This window comes from Scomber japonicus, chromosome 1 (genome assembly GCF_027409825.1).
Source record: "Scomber japonicus isolate fScoJap1 chromosome 1, fScoJap1.pri, whole genome shotgun sequence".
Classification (NCBI taxonomy): domain Eukaryota; kingdom Metazoa; phylum Chordata; class Actinopteri; order Scombriformes; family Scombridae; genus Scomber; species Scomber japonicus.
Genome location: NC_070578.1, coordinates 5,962,293 through 5,987,365, shown reverse-complemented (window position 1 = coordinate 5,987,365; position 25,073 = coordinate 5,962,293). Strand labels below are relative to the sequence as shown.

General features: G+C 39.3%; 3 protein-coding genes across 3 annotated transcripts; 1 reads left to right on the top strand and 2 right to left on the bottom strand.

Moving 5' to 3' along the window:
- Positions 1-931: 931 nt before the first annotated feature.
- Positions 932-2,491, bottom strand: kbtbd13a (kelch repeat and BTB domain containing 13a). The gene has a single exon (XM_053330954.1). It carries the CDS (start codon positions 2,489-2,491, stop codon positions 1,004-1,006), a length of 1,488 nt encoding a protein of 495 aa, XP_053186929.1. The 3' UTR covers positions 932-1,003.
- A 1,937-nt stretch (positions 2,492-4,428) lies between these two features.
- On the top strand, positions 4,429-10,784 carry rasl12 (RAS-like, family 12). The gene is made up of 5 exons (XM_053319491.1): positions 4,429-4,537; positions 5,258-5,314; positions 5,412-5,485; positions 7,666-7,856; positions 9,498-10,784. The coding sequence occupies exons 1-5, from the start codon at positions 4,429-4,431 to the stop codon at positions 9,838-9,840; spliced, it is 774 nt and encodes a 257-aa protein (XP_053175466.1). The 3' UTR covers positions 9,841-10,784.
- Positions 10,785-13,541: 2,757 nt separating this feature from the next.
- si:cabz01068815.1 (solute carrier family 51 subunit beta) lies at positions 13,542-18,589 on the bottom strand. The gene is made up of 6 exons (XM_053318112.1): positions 18,442-18,589; positions 16,765-16,806; positions 16,297-16,671; positions 14,662-14,775; positions 14,489-14,579; positions 13,542-14,384 (listed from the first exon to the last, which is right to left on the bottom strand). The coding sequence occupies exons 2-6, from the start codon at positions 16,802-16,804 to the stop codon at positions 14,039-14,041; spliced, it is 966 nt and encodes a 321-aa protein (XP_053174087.1). The 5' UTR covers positions 16,805-16,806; positions 18,442-18,589; the 3' UTR covers positions 13,542-14,038.
- Positions 18,590-25,073: the final 6,484 nt, after the last annotated feature.

The following is a 25,073-nucleotide window of genomic DNA, read 5'->3' as shown; positions in this document are numbered from 1 at the left end:
AAGATAAAAATACTCAACACACTTCACTATAGCTGAGGATTTATGGTGGCCTTTACAAAGGAAAAGTATATTCTTAAAGCAAATGCTTTTCCAATAAATACAATTGCAATTAAAAGGAGGATATTATGTGCTAATATTGAACTTTTTTCCATTATTTGTTTATTACGATTCTATTCATTACTTGCCTAAAAGTGTTTATTATTATAGACTTTTTTATGTTCTAACTTATATTAGCTGTGTAACAGTGTCAAGTGATCTAAGTATGTCTAATTATGTCAGATTCAATAAAGTTGTATTACAAAACTACACTATGGCAGTGTTTCTTCTTGAATTAAAACTACACCCATGTCAGCACGACACAAACGCTCCTTACAGGTTTCAATTTTCATTCTATTTTTTTCTGGTATTTATTTAGTTTGTCTTCCCTGTGTTTTGGCATTATCTAACCCGGCTTCCTAGAATGAATTCATCTGGGAAACAACTGTTAAATAAGGCTTGTTTTCTGTGAAAACAGAAGCAGTGTCCATCAGGGACTAGTTCCCACAAAGAGAAAGTAGTGGTAAGCATCAATACAACATATTGTAATTCATTCAGTTTAACAACCTTGAAACTGACTTGCTTTTGGTTAACGTGAAGGAAAAATCTGGTTTATTAAAACTTATGTCTTATATTTGTATCTTTGCCCATCATTTATACCATAACACTCTAATTGCTGTGAAATGTGACATTCCTATAAAGACATCAGATGGGACAGGAAGCACAATCAGTCACAAGATGAGACAGGTTGTAAACATTCTCCAGATTATCTACACCACTTTATTTAGAGTTAAAACTGAAAGTTCACACGGCTAAAATGTCAGAACTCAGGGATTCTCAATTAATACACATTTCTCTGGGCAGTTTGTTTAAGAACTGTCTGATTGTATGACTGCTGATGTTTCTTGAACCTTTAGACTGCTTTTTATTAATGATCAAACCTACCAAAAGAAGATCCAATTTATCATTAATCAGAATTATCCATCACATCTAGTTCTCCAAGGTTTTGGCCCTGAGTCACATCCAGAGACCTTCCCGTGAATGAGATGGTGGCTTTTGGCAGCCTCATCAGAAATGTATAAATGGATCCAACCCTGCCAAAACCTTTCATTTCACGCTTGCATCTCCATTTGTAATCCTCAATTGTGTACTCTGTGGTCACCTTTCTGCTGAGGGTGAACACAGAGTCTCCTCTGACCACAGCAGTAAACAGAGAACCTTTACTGTTTGCGTATTGGCCTGACAGGGCTGTCCACTGGCACGAACTCAAGTTGAAACAGTCCATCACACATAGTAAGAAATCATCACAGGGTCCATTGCGCATCACATACAAATTATCTTTATGGGCCACCATATAAAGACCGTAACTCTGTTCGCGGATGAGCGTGGTGACCAGAACCCACTGGTCCTTTTCAGGCACATATTCGTGTATATTTGTTGCCCCCTTTCCTTTCCAGACACAAATAAAGATCCTGCCCATGGCTACAGCAGATGACACTGGAGCGGCAGAGCAGGGGAGGTGGGAGACGAAATCCCAGTTTCCATTAGATACTCTGTACCTTTCCACAGATGACAAAGGTTTCTTGTTGTAATCACCTCCTATGGTGTAGAGGCAGCCCTCATGTCCTATGAGAGTGAAGTTGTAGCGTAGCTGCTGGGGTCCAGTGATTGTAGACCATGTATTAGTTGCAGGGTTGTAACAGAAACCAGTTTCTACTACCTTCTTGCTCACATCGTGCACCCCTCCAATGATGTAAAGCTTATTGTCAAGGACGGCCACGCCTGCCATCGTGGTGCTAGTGTTCGCAGGTAGATGCGTTAAGACCTTCCATTCTTTGTTTTCTTCATCCAAATAGCGGACTGTCCTCTGGAAATCCTGCACTAGGTCAGTGGATGGTGAATGGCTAGATACTGCCATGTAAGTACTTGGGGTAAGAGACTCAATGTACTGTAACAGTTTGTTAGGTAAGGCGTGAACATCTTCCTTCAGGTCAGTGTATATATCCCTGATGAATAAGGCTGAATTATGAGAGAGTTCCCACACGCCATAGGTAGCAGCTGTATGGTACATGAGTAAACAGTTTTCAGAATTGACAATATTGATCAAGTGCTTCGTTAGAGCTGGCACCTGGAGAAAAGCTGTACATTCAATCGCCTCTACAATCTGGTCACTGTTCAGCATGGGTTGCTCCCCGTCCAGGACCCGCAGCATGACAAGGAAACCCAGAGCTCCCACACACTGCAAGTTGATCTCTTCCTGCTGGCATTCTCTCATTCCTGACTGGAACAATGCTCTGAAGTACTCACAGTTCTGAGCAAGAATGTTTTTATCCACAGCAAAAACGCTGTCCTGAACACTCACTCTTAGGCTGTCTAGTGGCTTGCAGTGTCCTGGCTGCTGGCTTAAATCAAGGCAGCTGCTGGACTCCATCACCTCCTTGCTGTAGATCTGCATTACATTCCTAGCTGAGCTGCAAGACAGAACAAGAAAGGTTTGATCAAAGTCGGATCAAAATCTAACTGCACATCTGACGTGTTTTACTGCATTTTGCCAATGAGATTGAATGCCTCCTATCCAGAGCAGATGGGGCTTCATGGGGTATTTACTATTTGTTTTCACTGCCATGAGAACAGACTCTATACATAGCAGGCAAACGTGTGACACAGTTCAAGTACATTATGATGACATGTAGTCAAAGGAGAAACCAATGTTGCCCCACTGAAAGAGGAGACGGATGATGGCAGGGTTGCAGCGAATGTGCTGGAGATTCATATTGCTCTTTGTTTGTGGCTGACAGTTTGGGGGCAGCTGAAGATTTGTCCTTGGGCAGCAGGAGCAGTCCAACTATAACAATAGGTTCTTCCCCTGAGTCACATAGTGTACATGCCAGTATTTCAGCAGTCATTGAATTTGAATGCAGAGCATGCATGGCTTATACTTTTAATAGAGTACTTTTCCATTGTGTTTCTTCTACTTTCACTTGAGTAAATCATTCAGAAAATATTTTCCTTATTGCCTGGAATATAAAGGTAAATGTAATTCTATGGTAAAGTCTTCTACATGCTTTAAGACTGTCCAGTCCCAGGTTTAAATAAGTGCAGAAAATTTCACAATAACATTTAACTTCTTTAAAAAAAAATCATTTGTCATAGTGAAATAAGCTGCCATTCATGGCCAACAGAGGACTTTAAGTGATCCTAGAGGGAAAAAAGAATATTAATGATTTAAAAATGTTAAATTTAAAATTGAATTTAAATTAAAAAAGATGAAATACAACAAAGTACATTCACTCAGGTATTGTACTTTAGAGGTATTTTATTTGTGTATTTCCATTTGATGTTACATCATATTTCCACTCCATTACATTTCAGAGTGAAATACTGTACTTTTGTACTCTTTTACTCCACAACTTTTATGTTACAGTCATAGCTACTAGTTATTTTTCAGACTCAAGATACTTTTGTCATCTCATCTACACACAAACAAGTAGAGATAACATTTTGTTTGTCTGAAGTCAGTGGTGCTACATTTAACATAGAAGCAAAACATTTTTTTGGAGATGATTACTTTTTACAGTCACTGTATACAGTGCATTGTATACTATGTACTGTGTGCAGTCTAAAGTTCTCATTTAGGCTATTTCACATATGAATACTTTTAATGCTTGAAGATTGCAATACTTCTACTTTTAAAGGAGTATTTTTATACTATGGGATTGCTAAACTTAATTGAGTAATATATTTCAATACTCCTAACACAGTTTATAAATTGCTAATATGTCAAGTGTACATTTAAGTGCTTTAGGAGGTATTCTAAGCTAAGGGGGCATCTTCTAACTTGGGCCCCACAAAAGCCTGGACCAGCCCTGCATGGAAAGGGGGTGGGGGTGGGGGTTTAATTGAAAATATAAACAAAACATCTTTCATGAATGTAGTAAGGAAATGTCTTTACAAATGTCTCACATTTCTTACATAACATCATTATTTCACCTCAGTGAATCAGCTGCTGCTTCCACTGTAGTCCAGGTTTTACAAGCTTGGTTTTGAAGTCTTTTTCCTAAAATGGATAAAATGGAGAGGCCAGTGCATCAGTTCCGCATCAGCCTTTTTTCCCCCCCTCTCACTGTTTTTGGAGGAGCAGAAACACACAGTGGTCAGAGCACGCTAACAGGAAAATTTATGCTTTTTGGACGACTTTGATCTTTGGAGGAATCTTTCGTTTTTCTTTATTTAGATTTTTCCCATACTCATGTATACACTGAAAAAAATGGATTTTGTGACCACATCCTGTCTAAACAGACTTATTTTTATCCACTTTATCATTATCATCAGACAATGAATGCTAGACGTTGTCAGGGATAAGGATCGGAAGCCATTTGGCAGAAGGTAATCATGTCCTTGATGTTTGGAAAAGGGAAGACTAACCTTGCTGCAGCTGTTGAGAGGAGTCCTGCTGAGTGCAACCTGGTGCTTCTCGGGGTGATGGGCGCAGGGAAATCAGGTTGGACTTAATCTGAATTAAATCTTTAAACATTTAATGGAAAGAAATGTTAAGAAATTGAGACTTTTTTTGAGACTTCAAACTTAAGGTTGGCAGAACGAGTTTCAATAGGCTCACTTGCATACTATAGTTCAGTCTTTACATACAAAACTGACAGAACAAACTACAGTAGGTTAGCAGATACATTATTTTCCACTAGTGAAGCTTTTACAAACTTTTGTTTATGTGTCACAAAGCTGTAATTTACTTTAATTACTAATTCATTATAAAATGACTACCTGAAATTGTATTAGAATGAATATGGACAGCTGATACTAAGCTATATCCAGCATAGTTTCAAAAAGAAAAACCTCTTGGTCTAACTTTGTGAAGTTTCTTGAGTAACTTCAATTGAACTGACTTTGACTTTATCTCAGTTCTATTATTGTAAGTCTAAATCCTTGTGCAGTTCATTGCCATCTATATTCAGTTCCTTTGTTATTTTTAGAGTAGATGTGTCAATTGCATAATTCAACAACCCTGTGTCATTTTTATTTTCAATGAACACTGTCCAAGATATATTTGTATTTTCTGAGTTTCCTCAAGGGTTGTTTTGGAAAGCTGATGCCAAATGGGAATGTTTATGTAGCAGTGGTTTTCTCATGGCCCACACTGACCCCAGTCCCCTGAGACTCTGCAGTCAGTTACATTTTCAATAGAAACTCTCTCCTTGTCTTGCAGCACTGATTGTTAAATTCCTCACAAAACGCTTCATCAGTGAATATGACCCCAACCTAGGTGAGATGTCTCCTGTCTCATTTGAACCATACTGAAATCATTGGGATGAACTTTTAGTAATGACAATATGTTTCTTCCTGTATTTGCTGCCATCTAGAGGATATTTATTCATCAGAAGAGATTGTGGACCAGCAGCCAGTCATAGTGAGAGTGATGGACACTTGTGACCAGGTATGAACCTACCATGAAGGACTGAGGGAGATATTTCAGTCCATCTCCTGCCAAACACTTATAATCTGTGGCTGACCACTTTCAACTCAGGTTAAATGAAGTTTATATGTCTAGCCCATTGTCTTTTTATATTCTCTTTAGTTTCCATGAAAAAAAGTTTTACTGAGCTCAAGGAAATAAGAAAACAAATATAACCAGGAGATGACAGATTCAGGTTATTTTCAATAGTGCAAAATATTGACAAAAATGACAGCAGTATACTAAGTGTGGCAGCCTCGAGTGGAAAGTTATATACATTTTATTTTAAGTTGCCTAACAACGCCACCTTGGGAATTTCACCCGAGTGGAAAGTTATATACATTTTATTTTAAGTTGCCTAACAACGCCACCTTGGGAATTTCACCCAAGGAAATACTGAGCAGTTTAGTCAGTAGGACACAGGTACGTTACTCAGACAAAGGGAAAAAGACATGATTCCAATTATGGTACCAGAAATACACAATTAGAAAATGCAATTACCTTTAAAAAAAAAAAAAAAAAGTATAAAACCTCTCAACATAAGAAAAGGAAAAGAGGGAGAACTGAAGGGTCAGGAGCTGCGGCCCACAGGTGGGGATAGAAGCTAATGGGGGGGGGGGTCCACCAAACACAAAATACTAAAGCAAAAATAATAATCACCTAAACACAAGTGACCAGCACACAGTGTAATCACCCACAATCCCAGGACACAGCACATAAACGGGACGACACCACCACCAGGACACCAGCACCACCACCGGCCTGCAGCAACTGAGGGAAGAAAAACAAATTACTTAATCACAAAATAAACATAATCAAAATGAAAAGGTGGCCAAGTAGGACTATGAGACTAGAATGCCCAACATAAGTTAGTTAACAAATAATTGCCCAAAATTATTAGTTACATCACACACAAAAAAAAAGGGAGAAACAAAGAAAAACTCAACTCAGTCAAGATAAATAGGGCTAAATTAAACAAACAAAATCAAAAAACAAAAAGGCAAATAAGCAAAATATTAAACGAAGCAAGTCTTTCAAATGGAACTAATACTTGCACTAAACTGTCAGGACATTAGATAGTTTTCAGTTCTTTCCCGGGCCTAGTTCAAACTTGAGTGTGCCACCGTGAGACAGTCCGCCACACCATACAACCCCCCGTAACGCAGCCGACGCAGCAGAGACTGCCAGCGCCAGAGGGAAAGAGGAGACGGCCGAGTAACCGGAGTCGCAGAGTCACTCAAGGCCCACAAGTGTATAAATGGCTGTATAAACCAGGACAGTAACCCACAGTCACACTAACGAAACCGGGTGCCGCTGGGCAGCAGGAGGAGTAGATGGCAAGCAGAGACGAGAGGAGACAAAGCAGCAGTGACGATCAGCTGATTAGATTCCCTAATATGGAAAACAAGCAATTAGTATTGCTACACTAAAGGTAGAATGTATCAGTTTTGGGGAAACAGCAGAAACCTGGAGCACAAGGTGCAGAAGGCCCACAGTTACACGGCGGAGGACACACATGCCGGCAGCACACCGAGAGTACACAACTTGAAGCAGCGGCAGGTGGCAGTTACCTGGATACCAAACAGCCGGTGCAGAAATGACGTGACGGGAGCGCAAGACAACGAGGCGGCGAGAGACGACCGTATTTATACAATGCTGGGCCAACGGCCACCAGCTGGCTGTAATCAAGGGCAGTGCCCTCTACGCTACTATATAAGCATTACCTTAACTCTAATCATAGTAATATGAAATGTAACCAAACCTTAAACTTATTTGTGAGTGAGGGCTGCCATCTGCTGGTGGAAAGAATGTATAACAAAACATTGACCGCTTCATCAAGACATTAGAGACAGACAAAACCCAATTTAAATGTACGGAAGTTCAAGAATATTGAGGCAGGGCATCAAAAAAAGAACCAGCACATTTAAAAACTACGTCTTATTGCCTGCAGTCAAAGAAAATACATGTAAGGCTTCAAAATGCAGAATAAATCCTCATGTTCTTGAATACTAACCTTTCCACATCGATGCTTTCTTTTTAAAATGCATGTTGTCACAGTTACCAATCATTTAACCAGAGAATGTGATGAAAATAACATTTATTTAAACATGTTTAATTTCTATTCATGGTTATTTTCAACTCATATGTGTGTCTGTCTGAAGGAGGGTCCTGTGAACAGTGAGCGTTACCTGTCCTGGGCCAGCAGCTTCCTCATAGTCTACAGCATCGATAACATGGAGAGCTTTGAGGGCTGCCAGCAGTACCTGGAGATACTCGCCCTTCATAAAAAAACCTTCAAGCCAGAAACTCCCATCATCCTACTGGGGAACAAGCTGGACATGGACAGATACAGGTTGGCATCTGTGTTTGTGTGTGTTTAATTTTTTTAATTTAACATAATTACAAAGCACAGATTAGACGTTTATGCACTTCTCCCTCAAAAAACATGATCCACCATGACCAGATTATCTTGAGCTCCACCAACTCTGAATGCACCACGATGTCCACCAAATAGTTGCCAACCTTGTCTGCCCTATGGTGCGGAGCAGGTAGTATATTGTATTAGAGGCTTTTCATTGAGTATAGCTGCCTACTGTGGCTGAACACTAAGAGAATGGTGAGAGTGAATCAAAATAGTAAAGTTGTGTGGCTGTAAAACTAAAACAGTGAACTGAGAGACAATAAAACACTGATAAGGCAACCCAGTGTCCCCACCAGTATCCCCAGTACCTCCATCCATATTTGACATTCTGCATCATGATGTACATTCAGTGCCAATGCAGGAAATAATGTGACCTTTATGTGGCAAGGTAGAATGTCAGCTGGTGGGTAGATGTGTAGCACAATGGACTGTGATGCAATAGTCCTGTCACTTCTGAGCCTCAAGGGTACATAGGCAAGAAAAAAAATATCGAGGCCACATTTGCATTCACAATGTGCAAGAGATACAAGTGTATACAGAGACGTGGAAAATGTTGAGGTAGTTTTACGAATGTGTTATTTGGATAAACTGACCACAGATTGGGAATTGATATGGTTACTTTCTCGCCTGAAAAAATATAAAAAATTGATAAAGTGCAGCCAGTGCACTGCACTTAATGCTCTAGGGAGAAAGGCTGGTCTCTTGTGCTGGTTCTCTGCGCACATAATAGCATTTCGAGTACTCATTGTAGTAATGGCCTCTACAATGAGTCCTCCTTACGTGGCCTCAACATTTTTGTCCCCTTAGAGGCTCTGTATGTCACAGCTACAGTTTCAAAAGTAATGTTCTAGTTTTTCTTTATTAACTTTATCACAATCTTTTCTCTTAACTCTAAGTGTTTTAATTGCACAACCACAACTACATAGCTTGACTGTAGTTCATTTTTCATAGCTGTGATCTTTGCTTTACTTTAGCCACACAGTAGTTGCCAAGCATAAATATTAGAAAGTGAGAATCTGAAAAATGTTGTTATGGGACGTATTCCAGGGTCTTTCAGAATCATCCAGTATCAATGTTCTTGTCTGGAAAAAGGGTTGTGACGTAAGTTAAGATTGCTAATGTTTAACAGGTGATATTAACCTTGCTTATGATCTTAGCCCTAGTGTGTTAGCTCTTCACACATTGCACAGCTGAGTCTGATGGAATTGTAAGTATTTGGCCATAAACCAAAAAAGGATTGGATACATTTTGATCTGATGATTGTATTAGATGAAAAGTTGGGAGACCACCAACTTTACTTTAATTCATCCTGGAGGGAACAAGAATGTCTGGACCAAAGTTCATACCATCCATCCAATAGTTGTTGAGACATCTCACTCAGGACCAAAAATGTAAATATCATGGTGGCAACAGAGGAAAAGTCAGGGGATCAATCAAGTCAATAAGTTTCATCATGTGGGATCCATGTCCTCTACCAATCCATCCAGTGGTTGTTGAGATATTTCAGTTTAGATCTGTAACTATACAATACAGTAAGATTCTATGTTTGAGTGAAATTGTATTTCTTTTCAGGCAGGTGAGTAAGTCTGATGGTGAAGCCCTCGCCTCTCGTTACGGTTGTTTGTTCTACGAGGTGTCGGCCTGTCTGGACTTCCGCTCCGTGCAGCATGTCTTCTACGAGGCGGTGAGGAGGGCGAGGCGGGATGGAAAGCGTGGCTGTCTGGTTCCAGCTGTCTACATCAGCGAGGACAGAGCGCTCCTCAATCTCTCCTCAGCACCCACCTTCACCACCCCCTGCTACAAGGAGCTGCCAGCCCCCGCCACGGCCAAGCTGGTCACCGTGAAAACATCCAGGGCCCAGAGCAAACGGCGGGCCGCCACACTCACCCTCCTCAAAGGCTTCAAGATCTTCTGATCCCCTCCCCCTTCATCCTCTCCACTGACACTGTATTAGAATAACACTGTGAAAGACTCATGAGATCATGTGGGAGAGTAGAAGAAACTGAAAAACAATGATCACTGTACGTTTAGCTACATATGAGGTGGACACAATAACATGGACACTTGTACAATATACAGGTGGATTACAAATTATAGAAAAACATAAATAAATGAGTGGAAAACAGTCACAAATAGAGCTTCACTGAGTGGTTTAATGAGTATGAAAATCATATGCTATTAACTTCACCATCACCATATTTCAACTCAACTGAACACCTATGGGAGACTTCGGAGCAATGGTCACAGTAGACTTCTACACTCTGTCTATGGGTACTGGAGCTGCTCTGGAGGATCCTGCTGTACAAACACCCCACTGAGACACTGTATGTCAGTTTTACCTCTAAGGCATCACAACCCAGTGCTATGGGGTGTGACAGTCAGAAAACAGAGGGGAAGGAAATGCTTGAATGCTGTCAATGAGACTAAGAATTGTGAAAATTGTGTTGAAGAGAGAAACTAGCAAAACAGAGGATGGACCGGAGACTAGAAGGATCTGACAGGGAAGAAGACCACAGAAGAGGACTGGCAGTGACTGATGAGTGCTGGAAGGAATCTGTGGCATGGTCAGGGAAACTGGAAGAAAATGGCACACCACAACACCCGGAAGGCATGTAAGAGGATACACAGGGAGGCAAGCAGAAAAAAATGTGGATCCTTTAGATTTTTTGGCCGACAAAGTCAAAGCAGAGGTGGAAATTACAACTCACTTTGCTGTTTCGAATTGCTTTGTTCAAGTCAGTTCAAAGACCTGCTGTCACTACGTACAGCATGTGTAGTTCATTCATTTTTTACGCTACCTTAAGTGATCACATCACTGTTCAAAAAATCATGACATTAAAGGAAAATTTATTTAACTATAACCATTGTGGCTCTCTATTTTACTTTGCACTCGCCCCTTCTGGTAAAGAGATTCGGAGAAATGAGGAATTGTGCAAAACAAAAGAAAACAAAGAAACTGTTGAGCTTCCTCCAACTTGCCAAATAAAAATAATTAATGCTTTCAAACGCTCATCTCTGAGTCAGACCAAAAGTAAACACAGACTGAAGAAGACTTTAGTATGCTGCTGGTTCAAGGATTTTTGTTCTGTTTAGTACTAGGCATTATATACATTATTTATAAAGTGAAGGTTTTATGCTGGGAGTAACATACTGTAAGTCAGTTAAGCTGACAATGGTGCTGTCAGTCATCAGTGACAAGCTCCAATGCTAAAACCTACCAATTTAACAAATGACTCCATGTGGAAACAGTATGTCAGCATGTTTTGACAGCACTCACTTACTAAATGTAGGAGTAGCATGTGGCCAGATTGAGGCTATAGCAGTCAGCTTTTCCAGGCCATTCTGAACAGTTATGAAGCCCTAAGAAATAACATAGATGAGATAGCTACATGAATACTAACCCTAACCCTGTCACGATAACTGCTTTTGTTGGACGATGTTTTGTCTCAAAAATAATTGCAATAAAGATACTATTGTAATTTGAAGATCATTTTATGCCACGGATATAATGATAATATAATAGTATAACAATGCACGAGGGGCGGGAGGTGGTAAAAACACAGACTGCCATTATGGCCCAGGACAGTTATTTACCTTTAATTCCTTATAAGCGGTGCCACTCACTTCTGCAGTCTCCACTCAGGACGTACACAGTGAAGAATGGAGGACACTACTTGCTTAGCCAATGTGACATGAATAGCCTCTTAGCTGCTAATGTGAAGTGTGACAATATTGAAGTCAAAAAATGATCATGCTCATGTCCATGTATCATATGATAAGTCCATATATAGACTTATAGAATAATTACGTTATTGTATGATAAGTTGATAATTATTGTAACAGGCTTATGAATGGTGACAAATAGATCAAAGAAATCATCACAGGAACCCACATGAATTAAATGATAGATTGATGTGTGAAGGTTTCAGTCAGATGTCCTCCCTTAGTATATTAACAGTGATATAACCAAGGACAATGTGTTTTTATAAGAGAATCAAGTGCAAAAATGTAGCAAACAGAGGGAGCCATATTCCACACACAAGAATAATGAACACACATGAAGCTAAACACTAACATCACTCTTAGTATCATCAACGACAAAAAAATCCATTATAAATCCTAATTCATGCCACAAGGTGGTTAATAGATCCAAAATACTTTCTGTACTAACTTTTCTTTATGACTCTCTGCCCTACAGGAGCATCTAATCACACTCACTGTTCATGAAACTAAGCTAATTTACACTGTGATTGTAACTACGGGTGATAACATGGGTTTTATCACTTCGTCCCTGTTGTGAAATTTAACTCAACACAGTATAAATGTGTTTTTATCGCATTTATACAGTGTCCCTGCAATACATATGACTTAATGAATCTTCTGATTGGATCTTCTCTACTGTAATAGATGGGGCTTGTTGTGGTATTGAACAGTTTGAAACTGTATGTTGTTCATGTTATTTTGACCACCCATGTAGAGCCCAGCAAACCAGTCACAGTGGAGGTTATTCTGTTGTTTTCTGATATGCCGCCTCTAACAGTGCTTTCCAAAACAAATCCCTGTTAAAAATAATGATGTTTTATGATGTGACAAGGCTGTGGTTAAGATCTGGTTTGGTTTAGGCACAAAAGCCACTTGATTAGGTTTAGGAAAAGATCATGGTTTGGCTTAAAATGATGCATTTGTTCATATTTTTATTTCCATTGTGAGAAATATTTTGTTTTTGATACTGGCAATGTTTTGAAAGCATATCTCTTATTATAGATAAGAGATTAATTAATTTTTTGTCTTTCTGACGGTGTGTTCAGGCGAAATGTAAGAGGAAATTTACATGCGATGCAATTACATACAAAGTCGAGGGAAAGGAAATCAGACATGTCTTTGCATCCTCACAAGTTCAACATGTTTCAAACAGAACAAAATGTGTTTATATATAACATGACATATTAAAAGGAGAGAGACTAGAGGTAAAAAAAAAAAGCAGAAGAGAAAAGATGTTTCTGGTGAGTTCTTAGCTGAACACAAACACAGACACGGTCAGTACATCTGTTGACATGAGGTGAAAATTTACTTCACTTTCTGTCTGAACACATCTGAGCTAGATTAAAAGATCAATACCAATCTAATGAGTTCAACGTGGAGCTGGAGCCAGGATGTGGTTAGTCTAGCTTTGCATGAGAACTAACAATAAGCAGAGGAAATAGCTATAGCCTGGCTCTGTCCAAAGTGAAAGCTGGAAAACATACACTTAGCAGCACATTTAAAGTTAATTGAATATCACCCTTTATCCATTTAATCTGTACACAAACTGAAATATCAAATTTGTGATTTTAAAGGGGAGGGTGCTGGAACTATTTCAGTTCATTAATTCACCCAGCACTTGCACCTACACTCAGCCAGATATGGTCAGTGGTCACAGGTCTTCGTGAAGCTCTCAAGCACAACGTTAACAAAATTGGTGATACTCTCTGTGACAGCAACACTCCAGAAAGTCACTGCACCTGTCTTTTCTTTGCTCTTTGCTTAACACGTGCTGTTAGCCAGTTTTTGGAATTATGGGTGAGCCAGAGGGGGCTAAGATCCCCTAAAAGATACCACTGCCATGCAAATACACAGTTTATCATTTAGAAATACTTTATTATCAGAAAGATGAATATACAGCAACAAACTACCCTTCCCCATGTTACAAAGCACATTTGCCACATAATGTATACACCCTTTAATATTTATTCCCTGTTTGGACATGTTTGCCTACATTAAAACAATTGATTATTTTTCATCTTAAGACCCTTATGATCAATTTAGACCAGGATTTATTACAGTGTTTTATTAATTACAGGTAGGGAGACACTGCATCTTCAGTATACTCTTCTATACTATCTTTATGTTGGGTTGTTGCTGCTTTAAATGTCAGCAATGACTGAAAACAAAATAGATTTATCCATCAAAACATATATTACATGTCCATACTCATGTCGTTCTTCTTAGTATGAGTAGTCCATGGCATTTCCAGCTGGTGTGCATGCAGAACAGTTGGTGGTAAAAGGTTGCTGTCACACATTGAGATTGTCCAGACCTGTTAAAGCAGTAATCTGTAATCTGTACTAAACTCCTTACTCCTTGATTTCGTCTTCTTCATGAGTCTCCAGCTCAACAACAGTTGAGGCCTCCTCCTGTTTCTCCTCCACTGCTTCGGCCTCCTTCTCCTCCTCTGACAGCTCTGCCTCGGCCCCAGTATCTGGGTACAAGCAGGAGGTGTTGCCGTCTTTCCATGTAACCATGATGTCCCCTGCTTTCAACTCGCTCGTCTGCCCGTTGGACAGGGAAGCCTTGGTTCTCTCTGGGGAGGGCGTGCTGGGGCTGTCCTCTCTGGGATGTGAAATGACCCGCAGCTCCTCGACCTCGCTTTTGCAAGCCAGAGCGGCTGCTGCTTTGTACTTTGCAATCTTTTTTCTGTTCCTGTAGAGGGAAAAAGACACAATGATCTCTCAAAACGACATATGGTATATTCATTTTCCCACTGTGTGCATCATCAGAACAAGTGCTGCTAGGAAAGTTCATACTTGCTAGCCATGGCTCCCATTCCCAACAAGAGAAAACCAATAAGAAGGCAAACGAAGGCCAGACCCAACAGCACAAACTTCCATATAGTGGCTGTAACAAGAAGAAGACAACACTTTTTATAATATAGAAGATGACAGATAAGTAAAGAAGCAAATGTATGATCAGTACTCACGGTCCTCGATGCGATAGTACCAGCGGAGGTACTCTTTCTCTTCGTCAGTCAGGACCCCCTCCTTGTCTGCCCCGACCTCAAACTCGTCTGTTCCATCAGACGCCCTCCTGGATCCTACAAGAAGCCCAGACATACACACACACTCTGCATTACAGCACATAGCAGCACTCTTACCTTTCATAATCATTGGTCTCATTCTGCACAGTGTCTCAAAAGTTTTATATTTGGACACATAGTCTAGGGTTAGTGTGTTCAAACAAGCTTTTGGAAGGTCCCATATTTGACATGTTTCTGCTGTTTTTATTTGAAGTCTTGACATCTGTAAGAAAGTAATTTTGTGGTGTTAAGTACCAAAAACCATCTCAATATAGTCTTACATCTTCTCTCTTAAGCTTCCCTCTGGAGCTCTACCAAGAACAGGCTGTTTTGAATATACTCACCTTCTCTTCTGATTGGCTCACTGTTTTCTGAGTGACATATAATGAGGCCAACCACAGGTAACACATAGTAGCCTGCTGTAGGTCAAACCAACGCTCTGAGTAAAACTCACTGGTAAATTGTGGTGGCCACTGCTGAGGATAATGTTATCCAACCTTTGGAAGGCTGTGCAATGACCAATTTGCTTCCTGACATTCAACAAGTGTGCAGCATTTCGTCTGCTGTCTGTCTTTCCTCTGCTCCATTCAGTGTGTGTGAGGAGGGGTTGAGAGGTGAAACACAGAGAGCAGAGGAGAGACACTAGAGTGACCCTAAATGACAGCGAAAAGCTGTTTCTTTCAGGGGGGCAGCTTCTCCCCTTTTTACAATATGGGACCTTTAACAAGAAAAACATCACTGAGGTTTACATCCAGTGACTCCCTGAACTAACAATTCTGCTCATTTTTCTGCCCAACATTATTTCTCTCTTTGTATTGAATAGGTCATGACACTAGTATCAAACCAAGACCCAAGACCCAGTGTTGAAAACCAAGTTAGGTCAGTTCAGCACATTAAAGTCTCTAGTACTGTATCATTTAAATATGTATAAAGTTGGTCAATTAGAAATGTTTTAAATACATAGTCCTCACTATTGTTGACTAGTCCTCTATGAAAATAAAAGTACTTACCTATTCAATCAGTAACAATTTTGCCATTTTAGCAAGACTGCTAAGAATTTTTGATCACTTAGGCCAAACATTGTCACATTGCTATGAAGAACATGTTAGTTTAGCACATCTGGCAAAAACAGTGCAACATTAGCATAACCCTAACCCTAACCCAACCTGAGGAATGTAATACTAACTCCTTTAGTTCAGTTTTGGTCTCCAAATGGTCAGAAAAATATCCACTATGTTCTCCTTCAGGTCTTTAAGAGTACCTGTCTTTATGGTTGTGGTTTTTTCACTGCCGAGCACTGTGGCAGCAAACAGGGTTTGTTGCTTCAGGGTCAGTCACACAGACGGATTGTGTGGCTGATTATCTCCCTCTGTCTGTGTCACTGCAGGCTTGTATGGCACTTTCTATTAAAGGTAACATAAACCACTTCCTTTCACTCTTCATTTACACTGCTTGTCAGTTATGTGTCTACAAATTGATGAACATTTCTCTACCTCAATTCTGCCTGGACAAGAAAATAAAACATTCTCACTGACTTACTGAGTTTTTCCTGGCAGATGTCTCCCTCATCAAGAGATTTCCATTTTGAATTTTTGCTGTCTTGAGAAAGAGTCAGACGCCGGCCTTTCATGGAAAGCATCATTGATGTGTTCCTGCTGATCAGTCTGTCCCTGTCACAGTCCCACGTGAGCCCTGCAATGTCTACATCACAGGACCTGGTCTGGATAGATTCTCTCTGCTGGGCTGACAAACATCTGGATGTTGCAAGACTCATCAACATGCTCTGGTCTACCCAGACCCATTTCTGAGACTCTGAGTCCAGGTTGCACTCCTTCAGCAGAACATCACCTGCAGGCTCTGTGTCCTCCAGGCACAGGCTGCGCTGTGTGTTGTGGATCAGGAAAGCCTTCGCCCCTGCAAGCGTGGTGACAGTTCCATCACATTTCACAGTTTGTTGCTGATATTAAAATATAAATTTAAATGAGCGTGAATGAAGTGTAACTTTACCTGATAGGAGGAGAAACAACACAATCCAAGCATTGAACATATCTATAGAAGATGAAACATTGTTATCACAAATCACTGGAATTTCAGTCTTTTCATTTAAAAGAGCAAATAATGACAGCACATTGCAAAAGTCATTACAGTCTCATAAATATATCAGAATTTCTGTTATAAATACATTATTACTACACAGTATTTGCTTGGTAAAATACTTTGTTTCCTAAGGGGAGTCCTGCTCATAAGTAAACAATATGTGGTGTTTCTCAAGGTTCAGTCCTGATCCCCATTCTTTTTGGTTTTACCATCCACTACGCAGAATTGGTTTCCACTGCTATACAGATGACACACAGCTATAACAATAATCCATATACAATGCATATCTGTCAGTATATAATTACCCAACAACGCAGTCAGGTTCTAAAGTTCTCAGGCATGTACATAATGTGTACATTTGTAAAAATATCTTATCGGCCTATAAACTATAAACTATCATTTGAGTTATGGCGCAATTTTACTAGTTTTCATGAGTCAGTGGACATAAAAATCTTTCTTCCTGTACAATGGCACCACACATGCACAGGTCTTCATTTGATACATGACTCCATCCTCACAGTTCAAAATACAACCTGTGTGGTGGCAGTTGAAACATTACACACATCAAGTATTTTCAAATACATGTAAGCTATTAGAACAGTCTGTTGGCAATAAGTTTAAACAGAACCTTAACATGTAGTTGTAGATTTAATATTAAACCAATGCTTTCATCTAATCAATGTCACCATAAAGGACATACTTTTAAAAATGTTTTTATTACACTTCCCCGAAGGGGATCAATAGAAATACATCTCATCTTATCTTATCTTATCTTATCTTATCTTATCTTATCTTATCTTAAAATGTAATGTAATGTTAACCAGCATGTATAATACATGTGCTCAAAAACCTAAATGTTACTGGCCTTTTATCAATGAGTGAAAGAACTGCCCTGTGTCCTCTATGGCAAGTGAGTAAGTTGTTTCTCGAGTTATACTTGTACATTATTTGCTGTGGAATCGGTATTGGTTATACTAGGCCTACATTTGATTTCATATAGTTAGGAAATAAAGAGTAATCATATTTTTTTAAGCTAAAGTGTTTCTTCCCAGTCAAGCGGTCTATTACCACATGAAAACACATATCATGCCATTGCACACTGTACCATATTGTAACATACAATGCTATCATACCATATCATACTATACTGTAAAAAAAACTACACTGTACCCTCATGTATCATACAATAAATGTAAGCAAAGTATACATTGCATACTCTCTTGAAAGTGTGATACTATAAACCACTAATTCTTTTTTAGCTTTAGCAGTCTCCTGCATCCCCATCTGATCCCCAACCAAAACTGAAAAAATCACAACACACATTTTGTGATTTAATCTGCAATGCAGTTTCACAATTACACAAAATACATCAATTGTCAGTGTTACACTATATATAAACCATATGAAGCAAAGCTCAACTGTGAACATCATAAGACTATTTACACATACACTGAGATTATTTTAATCATCACATGGCTGTGCTGAGGTGTCTATTTTCATTTTGTCATGCTCTATTATGAGCTATCTATATAATCAGATATTATCAATAATTATTCAGCTATATATCAGTTGTAAAAGTCTACTCACTTCTTGGTTGAGATGAGAAGGGTGAAGGGAAAGTCTGGCTGTTTGGCTGACAGAAAGTAGAAAAAAAGCTTTCCAAAGTTCATGGGAAGGAGGAGCCTGCAGATCATTTCATTACTCCACACAGAACTGTGAATCTGACAGGTCTGCATAATCTGTCATCATAAACAGATTAAATGAAAAAACAACATGAAGTAACTTGTTGGGTCACCACATGCCACCAAATCATCAGCTTCAATGCTCCTTAGCATTGATTCGACACTCTGTGAACTCTACTGAAGGGATGAACACATTTCTTCCAAAATATATTCTCTCACTTGATGTTTTGATGATGATGGTGGAGAGCACTGTCATATATGTCAATACATTGGCCCAAACTTACCAAAGATGATCAATTTGGTTGAGATCTGCTGACTGTGAAGGCTATAGCATATGATTCACATCATTTTTAAAATCATCAAACCATTCAGTGAACCCTGGTATCCTTTGGATAGGGGCATTTTCATCTTGGAAGAGACCACTCCCACCAGGACCTGACATGTTCCATCATCGGATAAAGGTGATAACTCACAACAACTATGTATTGATTAGCAGTGACCCTTCCCTCTAAGGTGACTTTAATTTCTCACCTTTTTCCCACCTCACCTTTACTTTAATGTCTCATCTGTCTGTATTATTTGGTGCTTATTTAGTGGTGTGTATCATATCAGGTATAACTTAGTAATTGCATGGAAAATAAGATATGGCAAGGCTTCTTACTGCTAATGTACTGTACATACACCATTTACATGTGATCTTGTCTGTCTCCAGGCTCTTTCATAAAGGCACTGCAAAGCTTTTAAAGCAAAGTTCGGCCTGTTAAATCTCCGGTCTTTGACCTGGTTGCTTGGTTACTGTTTAGACAGCCTCGCCGTAACCTTGCCTTTGCTGTTTGTGAGGGTATGTGACTCATCGGTCAAAAGCCTGGCACATGCAGAGAGCACATAAAAAAGGTTTTATTTTTATAGTGCAGGTGTAGGAAGAGGTTAATAACCTCTGTGTCATTTAAGGAATGAAGAAGAGGAAGGTATTCATTTGTATCTGTTTTTCTCAGACAATTCATTCAAAATATGAGAACCAATGAGCAACCACTGAGAGTTACAATGAACAGATTAAATCTGATATGTATCACAGGGATCACAAGCAATAATTATGAGTTTCTCTTTCTTTCTCACATTGGAAAAAAGTCATAGCCAAAATCATTTGGCTATAGTTTAACAGATGTTTATATTCATGTAAGCATGCACGTATAATTATATGCAAACAATACATATCTTCTATGTTTATCTGTATATATATAAAATAATCCTCCATTTTTTTTCTTTTAAATTAATCTTTCAAATCTCAGTCTTAACAAGCACAGTCAATGATCAGTATTTTTGCTCCATCTGCTGGTCAGTTTGGGTTACTGCATGTATGTAAGTATGTAAATTTAAAAATGATTTAAAAAATCCAATTTAAAGTGCACGTCAGGGTGGCATAAGCAGTAACACTTTGAATACAAAAGTTTTTTTTGTGCCTAAACCTCTATAGTACCTATATAGTATAGTATACACTACCGTTCAAAAGTTTGGGGTCACCCAAACAATTTTGTGTTTTCCATCAAAAGTCACACTTATTCATCACCATACGTTGTGAAATGAATAGAAAATAGAGTCAAGACATTGACAAGGTTAGAAATAATGATTTGTATTTGAAATAAGATTTTTTTTACATCAAACTTTGCTTTCGTCAAAGAATCCTCCATTTGCAGCAATTACAGCATTGCAGACCTTTGGCATTCTAGCTGTTAATTTGTTGAGGTAATCTGGAGAAATTGCACCCCACGCTTCCAGAAGCAGCTCCCACAAGTTGGATTGGTTGGATGGGCACTTCTTGCGCACCATACGGTCAAGCTGCTCCCACAACAGCTCAATGGGGTTCAGATCTGGTGACTGCGCTGGCCACTCCATTACCGATAGAATACCAGCTGCCTGCTTCTGCTCTAAATAGTTCTTGCACAATTTGGAGGTGTGTTTAGGGTCATTGTCCTGTTGTAGGATGAAATTGGCTCCAATCAAGCGCTGTCCACTGGGTATGGCATGGCGTTGCAAAATGGAGTGATAGCCTTCCTTATTCAGAATCCCTTTTACCCTGTACAAATCTCCCACCTTACCAGCACCAAAGCAACCCCAGACCATCACATTACCTCCACCATGCTTAACAGATGGCGTCAGGCATTCTTCCAGCATCTTTTCATTTGTTCTGCGTCTCACAAACGTTCTTCTTTGTGATCCAAACACCTCAAACTTGGATTCATCCGTCCACAACACTTTTTTCCAGTCTTCCTTTGTCCAATGTCTGTGTTCCTTTGCCCATCTTAATCTTTTTCTTTTATTGGCCAGTCTCAGATATGGCTTTTTCTTTGCCACTCTGCCCTGAAACCCAGAATCCCGCAGCCGCCTCTTCACTGTAGATGTTGACACTGGTGTTTTGCGGGTACTATTTAATGAAGATGCCAGTTGGGGACCTGTGAGGCGTCTGTTTCTCAAACTAGAGACTCTGATGTACTTATCTTCTTGCTCAGTTGTGCAACGCGGCCTCCCAATTCTTTTTCTACTCTAGTTAGAGCCTGTTTGTGCTGTCCTCTGAAGGGAGTAGTACACACCGTTGTAGGAAATCTTCAATTTCTTAGCAATTTCTCGCATAGAATAGCCTTCATTTCTAAGAACAAGAATAGACTGTCGAGTTTCAGATGAAAGTTCTCTTTTTCTGGCCATTTTGAGCGTTTAGTTGACCCCACAAATGTGATGCTCCAGAAACTCAATCTGCTCAAAGGAAGGTCAGTTTTGTAGCTTCTGTAATGAGCTAAACTGTTTTTAGATGTGTGAACATGATTGCACAAGGGTTTTCTAATCATCAATTAGCCTTCTGAGCCAATGAGCAAACACATTGTACCATTAGAACACTGGAGTGATAGTTGCTGGAAATGGGCCTCTATACACCTATGTAGATATTGCACCAAAAACCAGACATTTGCAGCTAGAATAGTCATTTACCACATTAGCAATGTATAGAGTGTATTTCTTTAAAGTTAAGACTAGTTTAAAGTTATCTTCATTGAAAAGTACAGTGCTTTTCCTTAAAAAATAAGGACATTTCAAGGTGACCCCAAACTTTTGAACGGTAGTGTATATATAGTATATATTTAATTTCTTTCCTATAACTTCAGCTGAATCAGTCTGATGATGCCACCTGGACCACATCCCATCTTTAATAAAACAAAATATTACCTTAACCTCATACATCAGTCCAAACCAAGTGTCACCCATTAAGGCCAATGAGGGAACAGACTGAAAAACAGCATGCAGGGGATAGAAGGGGACTTAGTAAGAGATATGGAGAGTGATGGAGGATCAGGGAAGAGAGGAGGGCATGTAATTAGATAGGAGGAATGAGAAAGGGGACGGAGAGAAGGTTCAGGTTGTGGAGGCAGCGATGATGGCGTCGTCTCAATCAATTCCAGCCTGGCACTGAAGCTCTGTGGAGAGATACTGACGTGATGTAATTTTCAAGCGCTGATCGACCTTGCCCATGCTGTCACTCACACTGGCATTCACGCTCACCGTTATGCTGAGATGGAATTTTATCCTCCACCCCTCACACCTTCATATATTTACCCTTCCTTCCTTCTCTTCTTCCTCCTCCTCCTCAGGCCTCTAGCTCTGGCTTTGCGCCTTAGTCACGACTATGGGTTTTTCTGTGTCTCTAGGGAACGTGGAATTCTCTCTTGAGAGTAGCTTGCCGGTTGGTTTTGCATTTTACTGATTTGCCATCATTCTCTCTGATGAAACCCTGACACACACACACACACACTGGCCTGGCTTCTCTTTACAAATCTGGCAATGCATCAGCACTTGAATTTCTGTAATTGGTAAGCCTGGGAGTCCTCCAGTGCAGTTCAGATCCAGTAATTGCTTGTTTGGCTCCAGGCAAATTACTTTCATGATGCCATCATTTAGGTGTGAGTGTGTGTGTGTGTGTGTGTGTGTGTGTGTGTGTGTGTGTGTGTGTACCTTTGCCAACCATGTGTCAGTATGTTAATATGAGTGTTTGTTTGCAAAAACGTTTGTATGCACATCTGCACAGAATATGATTCGGTTTATGCTCAGAGCCCAAATAAAGACATTTGTTACAAAATGTGTTCAACACCGGAATATTTTGGACATTCTTTCCTTCTCTTGGACTCAGAACTCAAATATGATTTTAAAAAAGCAGCTCCCCGACACTCATTCTGCACTTTTAGCTATGCTCAGGCAAGTTGTGAAAACATAATAAGGCTGATATTCTATATGTTGTATCTATTATTGTGTATATTAGAATGAAAAAAAAAATCTGCACATTTGATGCTTTCTATTCTCTGCTGTTGACATATGGTGATGCTTTTTCTATTTACCATGACATGGCATCTTCTAGTTGCTGATTCAAGTAAACAACAAGCTTCCACTCAGAGCTGCAGCTTCAACACTTCTTGTTAATCTGTGAGAAAAACATCCTCAAGCAACAGGAACATGTAATCAGATTAAAACTAGCCTTCGACTTCCAGCAGGCCACATGGTTAGATTAGCAACTGGTGAAATTTGTTAAAGAATTTGCAGCTATGATCAATATTTGGACAGGAATCAGGAATAATACATGAATGTGTAATGTGAGTCATAGTGATGAACCTACAGATAATTATGACTCTACAGCTCTGCTTGGCTCTACTGAGATTTACAGCAAGTTTCAGCTGATTAGTTTAGCTGTTGGGCTGCAATTTTACTGATTTAATAATAATAATAATACACTTTATTTATAGAGCACCTTTCTACAAGGAATGTAGTTCAAAGTGCTTTACAGAGAAAAATAAAAATATAATACAATAAAACAGCAAATAAACAAAAAAAAATTGTAAAATTAAATAAAAATGACACTTATCAAAATCGAGATCAAACAAATATGTTTTCAGCTGTGGGTTAAAACTGTTCCCATCGTCCACATCTCTTATAGCTTTAGGTAGAGTATTCATCATTTTGGAGTAATTAAAGAAAGCCTGATCTGTGAAGGACTGTAAAAGGACAGAGAGTCTGAGATGTAGGCCGGTGCCCAAATCATTTAGAGCTTTAAAAACAAGTTTAAAAAAGATTCAAATATATTCTAAAAGATACTGAGAGCCATTTACGTGTTGCTAAAACCAGAGTAATATACTCACTCTTCATGTTTAAAAGTCTCGCAGCACTATTTACTTCACTCTCAATGCTCATATAGTGTTGTTTTTGGCTGCAATTATTTTAGCGTACATTGTGCTCATATGCTGCAGTCAGTACATGTTTGAAAATAATAAAAAATGAATAAAGCTGCTTTATTTGGTTTGTTGTGTGCACTGGGCTTACTGGGTACTACTGGGAGTCCACAGGGTACCAACACACTGCACAGAGGGTGGGAGTAGAGGGAGGGGAGAGTAGGTAGTGTATGTATCCATATTGGTGCTTCAGCCATTTCTTCTGTGCAAACATGCTGCTGAGAGCCCCAGCATCCATTTATTTTCCAGAAAAGCGTATTGAAATGACAGAGCAGATCAGAGGCAGTAAATGAAAGCTGAAAGACAGATGGGAGAGAAGAGGAGCTTTCAAATGCCTGGAGAGAAACTTCAAACATCAAACTTACACAGAGACATATATGATATAGGCTGCACAGCATGCAATCAAACTGTATCATGGAATAAATGTGTAGTGTGTGTATAAGGATTAAAAATGTCACTCAGTGTTATGTTTTGAATATAGTGAGATTAAAATGATCCTGTTTGCACTTATTATAATTTTGTTACAACTCATGAAAAATGTAGGTTGAGTTGATAGACTCACTGACCACTTTATTAGGAACACCTGTTACAATCTAATGTAATCCAACACAGCAGCTTCTAAGCACAAATTCTATATTTATGAAGCTTATACATTTTCAGTTCTTGATGACATTGTCAGAAATGTGATAATTCGACTTTATGTTTATTATTGAGGTCATAGTAGTGTCCCTAATGCCCCCCCCCTTCATGTGTGTGTTAATGGGGTGGACAATTATTAGAAACACTATTCTATATCAGGGCTAATTGCTAAACAAGGTACAGTACAGTTGTTTGGGGAAAAATGGTGGGCACTCTGGTTATAGGAAGTAGCCGCTAAGTCTAAACCAATTTATTTGTGTCACTGAATATTTAAGTTTGATAACTGTTTAACCTAGTTTCTCCAAGTAAGCTTATTATTTAACTGCATGCAAATGCATTGATGGTCCAGGATTTTTTTTTTTTTTGTCATAAAAAGCATTTTCCTTGCAGTACCGTAGTTGGCCACTAAGTGAACTGGCACCATGACTGACTTGACAATTATTCTATTTTTGTGGAAAAAACACTTAAATGTCCATCTGTGACATCCTCAAAAGTTATGTAACAGTAAACCAAGTAGAGAAGTGTCATTTAGTCTAAACTGTCACACAATATCTATCTAAAATTTGCTAACAAATAAGACTTGAGTGCCTTGACCTTTTTTTGTGTCATTTCCTCTTCCCACATTAATGTACACAAT

What these genes read in the sequence shown, in the direction of transcription:
- rasl12 (XM_053319491.1), top strand. Translation starts at nt 4,429, where the DNA reads ATGTCCTTGATGTTTGGAAAAGGGAAGACTAACCTTGCTGCAGCTGTT. An exon ending in TGAATATGACCCCAACCTAG is followed by an intron (nt 5,315 to 5,411) that starts GTGAGATGTCTC and finishes GCTGCCATCTAG; the next exon opens with AGGATATTTATTCATCAGAA. An exon ending in TGATGGACACTTGTGACCAG is followed by an intron (nt 5,486 to 7,665) that starts GTATGAACCTAC and finishes GTCTGTCTGAAG; the next exon opens with GAGGGTCCTGTGAACAGTGA.
- si:cabz01068815.1 (XM_053318112.1), bottom strand. Translation starts at nt 16,804, where the DNA reads ATGTTCAATGCTTGGATTGTGTTGTTTCTCCTCCTATCAG. An exon ending in GTTGTTTCTCCTCCTATCAG is followed by an intron (nt 16,672 to 16,764) that starts GTAAAGTTACAC and finishes CCACGCTTGCAG; the next exon opens with GGGCGAAGGCTTTCCTGATC. An exon ending in CATCTGCCAGGAAAAACTCA is followed by an intron (nt 14,776 to 16,296) that starts GTAAGTCAGTGA and finishes GGCTTCTTGTAG; the next exon opens with GATCCAGGAGGGCGTCTGAT.
- kbtbd13a (XM_053330954.1), bottom strand. Translation starts at nt 2,491, where the DNA reads ATGCAGATCTACAGCAAGGAGGTGATGGAGTCCAGCAGCTGCCTTGAT.